This window comes from Sebastes umbrosus, chromosome 6, assembly GCF_015220745.1.
Source record: "Sebastes umbrosus isolate fSebUmb1 chromosome 6, fSebUmb1.pri, whole genome shotgun sequence".
NCBI lineage: Eukaryota > Metazoa > Chordata > Actinopteri > Perciformes > Sebastidae > Sebastes > Sebastes umbrosus.
The window spans coordinates 34,138,565-34,156,110 of NC_051274.1; the positions used below are offsets into that span (position 1 = coordinate 34,138,565).

Consider the following 17,546-nt stretch of genomic DNA (forward strand, 5'->3'; position numbering starts at 1 on the left):
CCCACAGTCTCCCCCGGTGCCCCTCCAGCCCCGGGCTACCCAGCACCAGAGGCCCCTCAGGAGCCAACGTCGGCCGAGTTCCTGAAGGTGAAAAGCAACTTGCGACACGTGGAGAGCACCACCAGCAAGACGGAGGTAAGGGCCGAGGCGGCGAGCGAACGTTTAAGCGGCAATGAGGTCAAAGTTTTTACATATTTATTACCTCCACCAAGGCCAAGGGCTGTGGAAGGAGGTTATGTTTCACCGGCGTTGGTTTGTTTGTTTGTCTGTTAGCAGGATTACTCCAAAGGTTTGCGATGGATTTGAATGAAATATTTATATTATACAATCCACTAGATTTTGGTGGCGATCCGGATCATGATCCGAATTAAGGAATATTTTTAAGGATTCCGATCAGCCTGAACATTAAGACCACAGGGTATAACACATGTGCAGTGTAGCTGATGATGCGGTTGATGACGCATGACCACGCCTCCTTCTGAGAGCAGAGAGATGCGTGTGTGGATGTGTGGCAAGACGTTATACAGACATAACCGCCGATACGTTACACGGAAACACAACGTGTTAATAACAAGCCGACCACCTCACGATACCGCCAGCTGTGATCTGGTTTTAAAGTCACGCACCTTGGTGGAGGTCTGCGCTCTCCGATTGACATTCTAGTTTATGAAGTTTTTTTACATTACAAAAAACAAAAGCAGAGAAATAGAAGTGACAGAATTGAACAAAATAAAACACAAACAAACTGCCAGCTCACAGAAAAAGCGCACACGTGCATGTCAAGCCATACGACAACTGAAATGTCCGCAAGTGGATTGAGGATCAGAAATAGTCCAGAAAGACTCCATGGAACTATAAGACCAAGTGATGTCGAGGAAGGCCCAAGACGATGGCCAGAAAACTGACATTTTTATCGCTGATCATGTGTGGGCGGCTTTACATGTGTTAACGGATCATTTTCGGTGCTTGTCCATCAAACTATTCATGTAGTATCCAGTATAAATACAAGCAAACAGACAGTGTAGTAATTCCTAGTGTTTCTTATATGGGATGATGCACGGCACATGGCAGTATACAAGGTAATTGTCTCTCATAACATGCAGAGATATCCCAAATTTGGGGTAAAATGCTTTTGCTGAGTCTGTGACATGATGAGTGATATGGAACAATCCTACAGAAGCAGAAGGACCGGGGTGTGTTTGGGATAACTTGGATGCCATTCTCCCTTGTGTCTAATCAGTCGGGCTGTTGCTCTTGTGTAACAGTGTGCCTTGTCCGGGTGCCTACAATGATGTTATTGTGTTAGCATGGCTAACGAGGCTAACAGAGATGCTCATTACCGTGGAAAGGCCTGACATACAATGGTTGTTGTGATGGGCTCGATCTTAATTCCAGTAATTAATCTGGCTGCAGATCACTCAGAAGTGTGTTTAAAAGGAGCATCAATTAAATGTGGCATCAACAGTAAAGTTTCAGTTCCGCTTCTGGTGGTTCAGTGCTGCTGTGATGTACATTAAAACTGGTAGTGAAGTTATTCTAGTTGAATTGTAACTGGGTTGTTCTCGGGCTGTGCATCGGCAAGAATCTGGCGATTACGATACGTATCATGATACAGGGGTTACGATTCAATATATTGTGATATACTGTGACACTAATTTTAAGAAAACTGTCTTAAGTATAAAGAACACACTGCCGTATGCATAAAATCGGAGTAAAAAAGTTTACTTTTTATGCAATCAGAACAGTTTGATCTGCATTTATCACAGTCCCTGTAACATCCAACATCATAGCACTTCTTTCTGTGCAATCTGAGCCACAAATCTTTGTATGTGCACTATTCATTACAAAATAATAGTGTTTTTGAGAATCAAGAATCACAAAACATAATATTGTGATACTACACAAGTGTATCGATATTTTCTTACACCCCTAGGTTGTTCAGACAACACTATAATTACAACAAAGATGACCAATCTGAGAGATCACTTTCACCTCATGAAGAATTTATGTCTTGTTTGTTTGTTTGTTTGTTGCCATGACTTCCAGTATGATGACAGCAAGACATGAGACTCTGTCCAGCCGTATGAACAAAGTTTGTTTTAGTTTCAAACAAACTGCCGCTAATTTTTCAAATAATTATTGTTTTAGTATTTATTTTCTCCGAGTACAACAGAAGCAAAATATTGTTAACATTTAATGCATTTATCTTGCAACGTAGCTTATAGTAACATCTCTACATCAGCCTCATTAAAAGCTCGTCAGTGGTGTGTTGTTTCATCTAAAACAGAGGTCTCCAACAAGTAGCTACCAGTAGCTCGCTACCTGTGTCTCAGTGGCTCACTAAAGGTTATAAGAATATGGACATCAATTTGATAACACAAAGTCACTTTGTAAACCAGTTTAAATGCCTATTTAAATGCCTAATTCACAGACATTGCGCCCCCTTCTGACACAAAATGATTATTTGCCAATCCGCCGACTATTAAACAAGTTGCGCTGCATTCAGATTTCATGACATCAGCGACGCGGTGACATCAGGCGATGTTAACAGACTAGCAGGCGTACACCAGATCTGACAATGACCGCAGAAAATACCCAGGCCAAGAAAAAGCAAACAATATACTATTTCACTGAGGAATGGGTGATGACAAGTGTGTGTGTTTCATTTGCGGTTTGCGAGCGTGTCAGTTGGTAGAAGATGTAACGTTGAGCGCCACTTCACCAAAGTCCACGGCAACTTTTCACGGGACTTTCCGGCTGGTAGCAGTTCACGAACAGAGAAGGTAAAGGAGCTGAAAACAACGCTTAAAAGACGACAGTCTCTGACAAAGAAGGCCAACGCTGCAGCAGAGGCTTCGTTTAAAGTGGCGCACATCCTAACGAAACACAAAAAGCCCTTTCATCGATGGCGGGATTGTAACGGAGGCGATAACTGCGGTGGCTGCAATGTTATTAAAGGAACATGGAAGTAAGACAGAAATGATGTCTGCTACTGGCGCTTATGACTTGATGGTGCTATGAGTAGCTCTCGGCCACTTTCATTTTGTCAAATTAGCTCTCAGAGGAAAAAAGGTTGGAGACCCCTGATCTAAAAGCAGCAGTACAGTATGAAGTCAGGGAGCTGCAGAAACAGCTGATTCACTGGAAAAATTGATTGTTCAGACAGACGCTGTGTGTAGATCTGTAGATCTGCTATGCAAAGTCAGTTGTTGTTTGGTGTTATAAAGTCCACAGGTAGCGACAGTGTCCCGTCTCCAGGGTGAGCTCTGTGTGTGTGTGTGTGTGTGTGTGTGTGTTTGGCGCCATTAGCCATATGAGGGGGAGTTTATAATTAGTGCCATCCCCGCTCCCCCTCTCCTCTCTGTACCCAGGTGACCAGCCCGGGGCTCGCCCTCATTAATAATTGAACAAAAGCCAGTTCCCGGATCACATGCACACATGCACACACAATTAAGATCAGTCTACCTATACATTGGGAAAAACAATCTACCTCGGGCGCCATAGTAACAGGGAACGGTAACCTCATCCCGGGACACAGCCGATCAGATGGACCGATCAGATAGACCGATCTCTCAACATGTAGACGAAGTATTACAGCTTAGAGTGTAGAAAAGTTATGTTATAATGATCGACCCACTAAAACAGCCTGTTGAATGTGGTTTTAAGTGAAGGAAGCTGCTGCTTTGCTCACCTCATTTGTCTGTATTTGCCTCGACTCGAGTCAAATGTTGCATGTGAAGCAGACAAACAAATGACTGCTTTGCCTCTTACGTTTTTTAATTCTTTAGACCTACTTTAGTCCCTACTACAGAAAACTTGGACTTTGAGATCTCACCGGCGATTAGTATATTTTCTGCTGCTAATTCAGAGCACTGAAGGCTACAATATTCGAATAATCCTAAAGCCTGAGAGACTTCGAGTGTGGTCGGCACATGGTGAGGGCAGCACCTGGGTCTTTGTGCTTTGCATAAGAGGCACTGGGGCAGGGTTGGGGAGTGTTTGGTCTGCGGGCTGGCGGTGACATCATTGCCACCGCTGTGGCCGGCCACGATAGGTTATTGATGAGGCCCGTGGGTAAAGTGAGAGGGCAGGTAGAGTGACAGGCGTAGCAGCTGAGCAGAGAGGAGGTGACACTCTGGATTTGGTGACAGCTACTCTCTGTGCTCCGCTGGGCTTTGTGGATGAGGCTCTGTTCGGACTGGAGGAGAGCGGCGGGAGAGGATTTTTAACGCTAAGGTAAGGTGTTAAGAGGAGCAAGTGTGTCATGTAGAAGTTTGGGCTGCAGATATACAAAAGATATTATAAAATTGCTTTGTGTATTTTGGCTAATTGTCCAGGTTCTGGAGCTGTTTGAGCTGCTATAATGTGTTGCATCTTTTAATGCTGTAATTGTTTACTTTCCTTTATGTGCAAGTAACTAACAGTCTACCTGTGTGTGACCTTCCATTATCTGAGGCTTTTGCTAAACCACATGCAGATGTGCTGAACCATTTCAAACCACAAACCAGGCTAAACAACCTTTGATACTGCATACAAATGCACTAGACTGTAAAAACAAATATATCACAATGACTTTATGCTGACAGACAGATCCGTATAATGGGGAGAAAGGTGGTGTTTGTACGTCTGTGTGAGGGATGTGAGGGATGGGATGGGATGGGAGGGGGGTTGTATAGCTAAAATGCTTTGTACATTTGCTTTTGTTGGCCCACCTCCCTGGAGGATGACAATCAAACCATCTGTAGCGCTCACTTCGCCCTGCCAGCCGATGAGTGCTCAGGGACCATTTCTTTGACAGCCGACATGAGTCAACAACACTAAACAGGCTTATAAGAACTCAGAACATGACACCACAAAAAGGAGGAGAGGTCAGAGGTCAGCTGTCAATTATTTCCGCTTACGTTAACATTGGACATCTGCTTGACGTCTGAGGCGCTTGTCCCTTGATTTTTTTTTTTTAGTTTTTAGATGTCATGTTGTCGGTAATCATTAAAATGTAAATGACGTCTAATGCTGATCCCTGGATTTGAAAAGCAAAGTGACTAAACATGTAGCTGATGATGACTTTAAGGCATGCTTGACAGCTTTCAAGGTTAAGTTTTTGACAATATAAAGTGAAAAGGGGTTTCCTTTTTCACATTTGCACACCATTTTGGAAATTGGAAAAAGGTAATGCCAAGGAAAAGAATGAATTCAAAAGTTTTTGAGCCAAATACGAACTGCAAAATGCAAGACTTTATGCATAAGGAAAATGTATCCACAGATTGGATTCGTCATGTTAGTTATTACAGCTGCTTATCTACTATATATTCTAAATAGTAGCATATAGTGAAAACTCTCAGATCGACAGGAGGTCGATATCCTGCCTTTCCTCCAATTGCTTGAGATAGATGTCAGACGGAAAGTGAGAGTGCTGAACTGAAAGGGTGACCTTTCACCCCGCTCTGTGGACACAAGGGACTCTCTTACATCGGTGCAAATAGCCGCATGTAAACTCTTTATGCTCAGAGGCCCTGCAGTCTTTACATGAAACAACGCAAATGTTTTACTAGAACTGGACTAAAGCCTTGTTATGTTATTAAAATAAGGCTGCTTTGGTCACACGAGAGAGATAATCTGGCAACGAAAGCTACCAAGTAATGTCCAACAGTGTGTCGGCCCACAGATGACAACCGTTTAGTCATTCACTACTCAGTACTGCTAAAAAAACAACCATTCTGTTATTCTGGCAACAAAATACTAATAATTTTGTCAACTATCATTAAAGAAACATTTTCATCTTGTTTAAATTCTTAATTAATTGTATATTACTACACAAAATGTAACTACTTCATGTTTTGAAAAGTATTTCACTTTTTCAGAAAGACTTCAGAGATTAGGTCCAATGTATACTGGAGCACACGGAGGCAGCAAACTCTATTGTAAGACTAACGTTTGGACGCCGGGTGCATCTTCATCAAAGTCAAACAGTTCAGAATATCTTCTCTTAAATATCTTCCCCTGATTCAGCACGACAAAAATAAATGTACTACCTTTGCTATAATATGCAGATTGTTTTCTTGATTATTATTGTTTTCTCAGGTGATGTTTTGCCCGACCAACAGTCCAAAACCCAAATATATTCAGTTTTACTATCACATAAGATAAAGAATTTCAGCAAATCCTCACATTTAAGAATCTGGAACCGACGAATGTTTGGTCAAAACAGTTGACAATTTAATTCAATCGACTAATCGATCAATCATTTCAGCTCAAATAATAATTTCACACAATCATTCAAAGGTGCTCCAATGGCGAGGTATAATTCTCTTTTCTATTTCCTGTCTAAAAACTACATTGTGAAAAACATACAGATGGAAGCGGCTGAGCAGGTTAAACCAAAGCTATTTAAAGCTTCTCATTTTTCTCACTCTTATTCATTTCTTTTTTTTAAATCTCTTAAGCAGCTGACTCCTGGAGAAAACCACGACAAACTGCGGCGGGTGGATTCAAACAGGAGGTCAAGGAGCTTCAGCAAGCAGCCCAGCACTGGGGACTACTACAAGGCCCTGGGCAGCGACGCAGCCGAGCCCCAAGGGAGCAAAAGCATGCCGCCCAACGAGGAGGTGAGCCAGGTCTTCAATATGTTCAACGTTCTGACAACATCACACATCATCTGGTTCTTTAAATCAAGTGTATGGATACATAATACATAGGGTGGGAATCACCAGAGGCCCCACGGTACGATATTATCTCCATACTTAAGTCACAATACTATCTTATTGTGATACGCTGAGTATCGCAATAAGATAGATTGCAATTTATTACCTTTTTTCAACAGTCTCTCAATCTCATCTCTGAGTATTCACTCACATATCTGGAGGTCAGAGGTCAAGGGACTCCTTTGAAAATGGCCATGCCAGTTTTTCCTCGACAAAATTTAGCTTAACTTTGGAGCGTTATCTGGCGTTCTTCCCGACAAAGCTATGGTACCAATGGATTCTTTAGGTTTTCTAGTTTCATATGATAACCAGTATCTTCACTCTAACTTTAAGACTGAAAATACAGAATAGTGGCCGAGAGGTTGATAGTTTATAGAATAAAAGATCAATACTTGACAACTGTGTATCAATACAATATTGCGATACTATGCTGCATTGATTTTTTCTCCCACCCGATAATTCAACGCCCAATATTTTCTTTGTATTAAGGGATCCCGCCGTCATACTGCCCTTGTCTAATATTTTGGTGAATGAATAAAAGTTTTTCTCTCAATATCGTTCCCTTGTGATACTGTAAAATACAACCCTCTCTCCTACAAAACTACGTTCCCATACAACTAAACTGCTTCTCAATTACGTTTCAAAGGAAATGTATTTTCTCCCGGATTACGGTCGCAGTTTTTAAACATGTGGTTATCGTTGTAAATTGAAACAGAATTTTTAAAAACACTTTTTCGTTTAGGCAACAAAACTACTTAGTTAGGTTTAGTGGGTTGGCTTAAAAAAAGACTACGTTTTCTTACGTTATTTAAAATATGTAAACGCTGATGTTTAGTTTCACACAAACAGTCCTGTTTTAATCTCTAAAATCCAAGTCGCCTCACAAACTTAATTTTCATGTTCTTTTGATTTGATTCGGTGCAGCTTTGTTCATCAGGGCTCATTTTAAATATAAAGTGACTTTTTTTAATTATTATTTAATCGATTGAACATTTATTGTTGTAAAATTTCAAAACAATAGTACTGTATGGCTGCAACACTAACGGATCCTGGTATAGGGTTTGTAAAAGGTAAATATACTGTGCTCAGGTTTTACTGTTCAGGGTTGTGTGAGCTCCTTATAAGGTCCTATTCAGGGTGAGGTTTAGCTGAGTGATGGCCTGTTGGCATTAGGTTACCACCATGACTGCACTATTTGCCTGTGCATTATGCCACAAAGCATGTTACATAGTCTTGTGTCCTCCTGACCTTTTGTTCACCGCCTGATGCAAACTTCTCCCTCATTTCCATCGCCTCTTGAGTCTCCACCCTGCTGTGTAAACTGTCCAAGAACATACAAGAGAACAAACTCTGGACGATCCCCGACCAACGACCGGGCCTCAATACCACTGAATCTCAGATTTTAACTTTCATTTATATGGCCAAGAATCTGTTGTAATTTTTTTAAGAAAAAAGAAGTCTAAATTCTCTGATTCCAGCTTCTTAAATGTGAATATTTTCTGGTTTCTTTCCTCCTCTGTGACAGTAAACTGAATATCTTTGAGTTGTGGATAAAACAAGACATTTGAGGATGTCATCTTGGGCTTTGGGAAACACTGATCGAGAAAATGATCGTCAGATTAATCGACAATGAAAGTAATCGTTAGTTGCAGCCCAACATAAATGTATGTAAAAAGGGTTTTTATGGAAAACATTCACATTTTCTCAGTGACTTCCTGATCAACACAAATGCTGTGATTAACTATATTTCCTTTGATTCAAATTTAAAAACATTTAACATGTAATGCACCTTGTCATTTTTCAAGCCGGTTTCAGGGTAAAGCTTATAAATATCACGACCTGTCATTTGTACGCCACGCAAACATCCGCAGTTTTAGTTTAGGCAAGATAACTACTTAGTTCGGGTAAGGGACAACGTCATGGTTCGGCATAAAATAATAAGTAAGTAAACTAAGTAAAACACGAACAGAAACACGTCACAAACCTCAACAAAAAACACGTGACACACGTCACTAACGTAACTTACAAAACAAAACACTGGTCAACAACGGTCTTGAACACGGGTCTCCTGGTTAAAAGTCATGTGTTTGTTGGACCCGCCCACCATAAGTGGTCTTTCTCGCTTTTTATTACACGGCTGTGTTGAATACTCGATTCTGATTGGTCAATCACGGCGTTCTGCGGTCTCTAATTTCTCTATAAAAGACCTTTGCTATGTATAACAGACCGCAGCTCTGATGTCGGACTCTGGCGGACCGTTTATGTGTCAAAATATTGAATTCTTCAGTAAGTAGCCGTGTAATAAGCGGGATAATGTACAGCTAGCGGGGCCTTGTTGTGAAAGTATCCCCTTCAGGGCGATGAGAGACAGCAGCATCGCCCTGTCGGGGATTCTTTCACAACTATGACCGGCTCGCTGTACATTATCCCTTACTTATACTACGTCACTAACTCTTACCGTAGCATTTATACGCGGATACGTTTACATTGTGGTCAGTACAGGATACATGGCGTACAATAGATACGCGGAAATCTAAAACACGAAACGACTTGCGCATCATCGTGGCATTTAAACGCCTTTTTGTGTGAACGGGCTGCATTTTTATTTGGAAATGTTATAGAATTGTAAAGTAAACATTTTGATAAGGCTTCTACTGACTAATGTATTACTGATTACTTTGGGTATTTTTTCGTCTCAAATAGCTCAAAAGGCCAAACAAAGTGAAACCGAATCCTGGTCGTAAAGCACCTGTTTGCTGCCACATACCTGCACAGGCAGCTGAATGAATAGAGTCTGTTAGACTCTCATCAATGTCCCTGGAGAGGAGCTCTTATAATGTCATGGGTATCAGTAGTGGGGGGGTGTTATACGGAGTACAATCCTCATTGAGCCAATTAAGGTCTCAGTGGGGCCTCTCCTGGTCTCAGAGGCGCCCTAGCAGATGGACCGGCTAATCAACGGGAGCAACGGCACGTGCTGCCAAGACCCATCTGGACACAGCCCTCCCACCCTCCCCCCCGACTCTCTGGGGGTTTGAAAAGTGAAGGGGGGCAACAATGACGAGCACGCGTCTGAAGAACTAAGGAGGGGCGGGGTCGAGTTAAATGTCACGGGTCATTAACTCGCTTCCAGCAGAGTTATGGCACGCTTACAGAGCGTGTCAGACGCGTGCGTGCTGGGGGGGGGGGTTAAAGCACTATCACTTGCAGTGACAGATGGCTTCTTCCCACCGGTTTCCCTCAGTTTCCCCTAGAGATTAGGACATATTAACTCTGTTATTAGCAACAGGGTATTATGTCTTTATGAGTTGATTAAGGATGGCAGGAAGCAGAGGGAGGACACATCTCACAGGGCGGCATACATCTGTCACTGTCGACACGGACACCTTCTCTTTAGCAGGAGGAGTTTCAACTGGCATGCCTATGCAGACAGGCAAACTCATTCTCACTGATTAATTATTTTTAATAAATAAATACAAGTTTAAGTTTTGGTTTATTTTTCATAAGTCAAAAAAGGTATTTTGAAGCGGATGTGCTGATTGTTTAATGAGTTATTTTTTGTGTATTTTTTTAGGGCTGTTAATGTAAAAAAACTTAAAATTGTTTTGAAGCCACTCATTTTTTTTAACACAATCCATATTTCTGAGGTTGTAGCTCAGTTTTAAAGCCGATGAGGAGATACTGGCATCATAGTAAACTAGAAAACCTACCAAACTCTTTAAAAAATATTCTTACTTACATTACAATTTTACATTACAAATTACAATTACATTAGGGCTGTCAAAGTTAAAGCAAATTAGTTTTAACGACACAAATTTTTTAACGCATTAATGCAACTTTTGATTTTTAGGTTGTACTGGGCTCAGTTCTAAAGCTAGAGTGAAGATACTGGTATTGTATGAAATTAAAACACCTGATGAATCCATCGGTACCAACCATGTCACACTAGCTTGTCATGAAGGAGGTTAAATAACGCTCCAAACTTACACTAAATTTTGGCGAGGAAAAACTGTCATGGCCATTTTCAAAGGGGTCCCTTGACCTCTGACCTCCAGATCAGTGAATGTAAATGGGTTCTATGGGTACCCACGAGTCTCCCCTTTACAGAGATGCCCACTTTATGATAATCACATGCAGTTTGGGGCAAGTCATAGTCAAGTCAGCACACTGACACACTGACAGCTGTTGTTGCCTGTTGGGCTGCAGTTTGCCATGTTATGATTGGAGCATATTGTTTTATGCTAAATGCAGTACCTGTGAGGGTTTCTGGATCAATATCTGTCATTGTTTTGTGTTGTTAATTGATTTACAATAATTAATATATACATACATTTGGATAAAGTAGCATATTTGTCCACTCCCATGTTGATAAGACTATTAAATACTTGACAAATCAACCTTTAAGGTGCATTTTGATCAGATAAAAAATGTGCGATTAATCGTGATTAAATAACTTAATCGATTGACAAACCTAGATTTTAATTATCAACGTTCAAGTGGTGTTTAAATTTAGGTGGAAAGTATCACTTCATGGGCCACCTGTCACATCCCTGTAATCAGCGACCAAATATTTGCTAATACAACAGTGTGGTTGCTAGGAGAAAGTTAATGGGTATAAAATATGACTAACTGACTGATTCTCCTCCCTCTTGTCCGATCAGGGCTCTGCGTTATTGGAGGAGCCGACCGACAACCCCGCCCACAGCTCAGAGAACGGCACCACAGAGGAGACGGCCACGCCTCCACTTCCTCCACCTCCGCCTCCTCTTCCCCCGAGCAACCCGACGCCAACACCCCCTCCGCCACCTCCATTGCCCCCGGAGACGCCAACCACCTACAATCACTCCGCCAGCTGCACCTCCACCAACCAGCGACGCCTATCTTCCTCATCAGGAAGTGAGTGTCCATTCAACTTTTTTTCTCTCCTTCTCTCTCTCCATCTTTTCAGTTTTTCCATTTCTCTTCATTTCCTACTTTTTTTCCAGCACTAACCATCTGTTTTTAAAAAAAAGAAAAAGGCAATACATTTATTTATTTTCTCGTGAAATGTATGCACATTATTGTACAATTATTCCTAGAAAGCAGAGCCCTGGTATTAACGGGCACAATGTAATCTCACTGGGTAAAGATGAATTGAGTCTGACCCCAGCATCCTAAATAACAGATTATAAATTAATGATGTAGGGCTACCGTTACCCTGAGAACTGGTTTAGTGTTCATCCATTTCCTTAAGTGCCTCGCGCTGCCCTGGATGCAGCGGTCTGACGGCGGACACGCTGTTCTAGTCACAGGGAAATTTTAACGGATCTGTCCGTGGTTCCCGTGAGTGTTGAAAAAGCATGAAAACTTTAGGAAAAAATAAGTCCTCATTGTGAAGTAAGGTCTTTCTCCAAAATACACAATTTAAATCCGAGAAGTTCATCCAACGAGCTTTGAAATTAAAAAAAGTTGTTGACTTTAATTATGGCTGATAAAAATGTGTGTTAAAGTTCAAGATCGTTTAACTTTAATTAAGTAATGAATTATATAACAAATATGAAACACAACACTAAGTCTGCACAATATATTACTTTATTTTTTTATCGTCATTGCGAAAAGACTGCGATATTGCACTCAGGGATTTTTTTGAGTTAGTTGAAAGATCTTTTTTTTTTTAATTCAACAAGCAATTTGTTGTATTTTAGTATTGAAAGTAACAGAAAGGCAGAACTAAGTACACTTTAATATCGGTTTATTTATCGCAAGTAATATTGTTATCGCAATATTCAACAGCGTTATATCGCATATCAAATACTTTCTTCATATCGTTCAGCCCTACACAACACACTAACATATCAAAGAGATCCACATAACCCGGCACTGCAATGTCAAATTCTGAACCTCGGAGAAGAAGAGGACAACGTCCCAAAGTAATAATAATAATTAAATAGGAGAGGGATCCAAGATGTCCGAGCATGCAACAGGGGTTCAGACGTCAAACAGCATGAACATGAAGATAAAACATACAAGAAACGTTTGCAATAATTAACATTATATTAATGCTGTTCTATTTCATTTTCTTAATTGGCAAGCCACTGTTCTTCTGCTAATATTGCAATTTTTCTTCCAATTAACCTCTTGACCCATTTGTGCCACAACATTTGTTCTGATTGGTCAAAAATCTTGAAATTTGGGTTAGTATCTAACATTGACATTTTTAGATCACATGAAAAATCAAACTTTGATTAATGGTCAAAATATTTTTTAAAAATGAGGAAAACGCTAACATTGTAAATAAATAAATTGACTTAACTTTACACTCCATTTGTGTGTATATCTTTGATACTGAGCTTGTTATGAGTTCATAGATACTAAACATTTGATTGTGCTCTTTGTAGTTTCTGTGATACACATATTTTCTCATCATACAGTATCTAGTATTTGGGGCACATGGGACTACCGAGTCTATTGCAAAACCAGTAGTTCTATCATGTGCCCAAAGACATACTGTATATAGTATGATAAGAAAAGAAAACAGAAAAATGTCAGTTGTGGGCACAAATGGGTTAATGTACATTTCTGTTTACATGTTCCGTCTTTCACCGTCTCCGTCTCCACCTGTTTCCTCTGTTCTTTTGCTGTGTTTGTTTGTTTGTTTGTTTGTTTTTCCTCTTTTTGCCTGCCGTGGTCTGTCCTCAGTGCTGCTCTGTCAAGGCGGGGATATGTCTGCTTCTCAGAGACTGAGGAAGAGTAAGTACAGACGTATTGCGCCGTTTGCTGCAAGTGTAGATTAAAGATTAAGACATGATGAAGATTAAACATGACATTTAATTTTAGTCTTTGTTGTTATTTGATAACTTCTATGTAAAACAATTTGTATAGGGGCCAATAAAAGTTGATTTTGGGCAAGTAGATTTAAGACCCCCTGTACAGTACAGGTTTCTTTTATAAACCAGTAATAAACAGCAACATCAATTAAGCTGTAAACTATTAATTGTTCCATTTAAGCACCTTTTTTTTTACAATCTATGTCATTTATCTTTACGCTTTGTTCACCAAATATCCAACTGTCTCATCTATTTATGCTCCACCTGCTGTCTAATGGTAGGATACCAATAAAATACTTAGAGCTAAAGAGCAGCAGTGTGTGCCCACTAATGGCATGATTTGTGCTTCGGTGTTAATCAGGTAATAAACAGGCAGTTAGGTGGTCATAAAATGAAAAGCCAGAGATGAATTTACAGCTCAGATGCTTGTTGAGACGACGGCAACAAACCAGGTGGCTGATTGAAAACGCTGCTGCAACAATGTGGATTGTTTTCTATTGATCAACGGGGGGGAAAGGGGATTATACTTGTTATACTGTACAGGACACATCTCTATCTGAAGGGCTAAGGAGCAGCGTGTGCTCCCTAACGATATGATTTGTTCTTCAGTGTTAATCAGGGTAATAAACAGGCAGTTAGGTGGTCATAAAATTAAAAGCCTTCAACGACACATCTGAGAGCTGAAGATGAGTTTACAGCTCAGACGCTCCGTGTGACGACGGCAACAAACCAGGTCTTTATTAGAAGCTCTCCATTGTTTTCTACTGATTAACAGGATGGAGAGGATCTTACTTTTTATATTACAGGATCTTTATCTGAAGTGCTTTGCGACAGGGAAACTACTAACACATGCAGCAGCTTGACTTTAGTTTCTAACCCAGAGCAGGAAACCTCTTGTGCTCGCTGTCGATGTCCATCATGAGAGGCTATTTGTCAAATGTTCTCTACCTGTCACAGCTCCACCCTCCTTTAACACTCAGTCTGGCAGACCTGCTGAGTCCACACCCCTGAGCCTAAACACACACACACATAACCTCTGACTGAAAAACGCACAAATACCACGGTGTAATGTATCAGTCCAGTGTCATGTTTTAGCCTTTAAACGCATGTGATTGCGGAACAAGTGTTTCTGGAGCTTTGCAATGAAGATTTGTCACGGGAAAATGGATGAAGGTAGGCTGCGTATATTGCTTTCAATCAATTAAAATATTTAATCGCGGTTAATCGTAAATTAATCGCACATTTATCTGTTCAAAAAATTACCTTAAAAGGTTGATTTGTCAAGTATTTAATCCTCTTATCAACATGGGAGTGGACAAATATGACGCTTTATGCAAATGTATGTATATATTAATTATTTTAAATCAATGAACAACACAAAACAATGACAGATATTGATCCAGAAACCCTCACAGGTACTGCATTTAGCATAAAACAATATGCTCCAATCATAACATGGCAAACTGCAGCCCAACAGGCAACAACAGCTGTCAGTGTGTCAGTGTGCTGACTTGACTATGACTTGCCCAAAACTGCATGTGATTATCATAAAGTGGGCATGTCTGTAAAGGGGAGACTCGTGGGTACCCATAGAACCCATTTACATTCACTGATCTGGAGGTCAGAGGTCAAGGGACCCATTTGAAAATGGCCATGCCAGATTTTCCTTGCCAAAAATTTGTGTAAGTTTGGAGCGTTATTTAACCTCCTTCACGACAAGCTAGTATGACATGGTTGGTACCGATGGATTCTTTAGGTTTTTTAGTTTCATATGATGCCAGTATCTTCACTCTTCTAGCTTTAAAAGTGAGTCCAGTACAACCGAAAAATCGAAAGTTGCATTAATGCGTTAAAACGATTTTGCGTTAACTTTGACAGCCCTAATTTTAAATAAGAATATTTTTTAAAAGAGTTTGGTAGCACTCATTGCACCCGGCAACGAAGATCTACTGAACAGTATAACCTGTTGACCGTAAACTAACCCTAAAGAGTCGTCACATGTTGTCGTAAAAGTGCGTTATGGTTCATTAAGTGTTTCCTTATTCACAAACCTTTTACAGGCCACAGTTTGGATGTGTGTCGGTCACCAGTCTCTCTCTGTAATCCAGTAAATGTGAGACTGTATGTCATGAGTGCGTATATGATTGTACTGGTTTGCGGCAGTGAGGATTGGTCTGGTAGGGTGGACTAACAAGCTGGGGATTGAAGGGTGACCGCATCCGTCCATGCGTGCGTGTGCATGCGTGTTAATTCCTGGCCGGCTTGCCAATGGCTCGCTGTCACTTCCAGTTACTGGTGATTCCTTTAGATTTCCCCCAACTGTGATGATGGGTCTTTAATAGAAAGCTGCTCTCTCCTCCCCAAGAGAGAGAGAGAGAGACAGAGAGAGGGAGAGAGAGCGAGGGAGAGCGAGGAGGGTGGCGAGGCTAGCGAGGCTTTGTGTCCAGCTAGACCTTTGTGGTCGCCTCGACAAGGAACATTTTTACGGGAGGACTTTACAAAATGAGTGATCACTGAGGGACTGAGGATATTCAATTCATTAGAGGTTTCACTAAAACAGGTGAGGTAGCTGTAGGCTCTTGGTGTGTTTGGGCCAATATAATGTGAAATGTAAATGTTTAAAAAATTATTATGTGTAGCTGTGATAATAGTTAGGTGTACATTTCATTATCACATTCGATCAGCCACATCTTAAACGTTTGTTGCGCAGATACAACTAAAATAATAGCTACCTTGTTATTGTTCTTTACTCTGGATTTTACTGTTTGAATATATGTTTGGTTATTCATGTATTAATGTTACCGTTTGATAAATCAGAAGGTTAAGAGTAGAAAAATGTGGCCTCACATTTAAGCTACTTTGACATTTCCTGATTTTCTTTCATTTTGTCTGTCCTTAAAAAAAAACGAAGTTCCTTTGTAATCGCATTACCGAGAGAGGTCATATTTGAAATCTGTGTGAATTTGCTGCATTGTTCACTATAAGCAGATTAGGGTCGGAGGAAACTTACTTTTTGAAAAGTTAAAAGTTCAGCAGTAGCTTAGCTGTGTATGCGTCAGGTGACACTCTGAAAGAGATTGTGTGCCTCCTCTCTTTGGGTTCACTGTAGTGAAATAATGTTGAAATGCTCCTCCCCATCTAATCCCAGCTCACTGCAACTGTTCACTGAAAAACAGTTGCCTAATGTGCTGAATTCTCATTGGTTTATTTGGAATGAAATATATTCAATGGAGTTTGGTAGCTCGTAAGTTATTTGATTAATCCAAGCAAACCCTGAACCCCAAGAGTTAAAAAGGAAAATGCCACTCAAAGTAAACAAATGTAAAAAGGAACTTATTAAGCTTATCCTTGAGACTCAGTATACTATAATGACCTCCCATCACCGTGCAACATGCTCCAGGTCAGCATTGTTACCTGCCTGATCGGATGAAATATTTAACACTGAAATGCCACCCAACCCTTCTCTCTCTCCCTCTCCCTCTACTTCAGTGTATCTCTCTCTCACTCTCTCCGTTTCTCCCTCCCTCTATTCTGTCTCTCTTTCTGCCCCGGTTTCACTTTTCTGCTCCATCCCTTTGTCCGCAGGCACAAAATCTTTCAACATGATGTCCCCCACTGGTGACAACTCGGAGCTGCTGGCAGAGATCAAAGCAGGGAAGAGCCTCAAGCCAACACCTCACAGTAAAGGCTACACCACCGTCTATTCCAGCAGCGGACCCACAGGCAACGACGTAGGTCCACAGCCTTCCACCATTACAGACCAGACATTTATGTATAACAGGCACTGACAAGGGCAGACTTTACCGTTAGGCAAGGTAGGCAACTGCCTGGGGTTCCCCAACTAAGGGGGCCCCAAACAACCATAGATTTATTATGATGTTTAGATATGAAAAATATAGAATTATGTTAGTATTCTAACTCATTGTACCCCAAAATAATTTACAGAAGGCCACCAAAGCACTTAAGAAATATGCAACTTAACTGTATACTACTTACTGTGTACTTCTACTTCAGAGGAAAACATTGTAGTACTACATTT

At 40.8% G+C, this 17,546-nt stretch overlaps 1 protein-coding gene and 1 long non-coding RNA gene across 2 annotated transcripts in view; one reads left to right on the plus strand and one right to left on the minus strand.

Annotated features, from left to right (window-relative positions):
* The window catches only part of espn (espin), a 58,048-nt gene that overhangs the window by 22,882 nt on the left and 17,620 nt on the right, over positions 1-17,546 (plus strand). Inside the window, 4 exon segments of the mRNA XM_037773302.1 lie at positions 29-135; positions 6,447-6,605; positions 11,363-11,597; positions 17,093-17,238. Of these exon segments, the coding sequence (XP_037629230.1) occupies positions 29-135; positions 6,447-6,605; positions 11,363-11,597; positions 17,093-17,238 (647 nt within the window).
* The window catches only part of LOC119490085, a 55,239-nt gene that overhangs the window by 21,896 nt on the left and 15,797 nt on the right, over positions 1-17,546 (minus strand). The window lies entirely within an intron of this gene.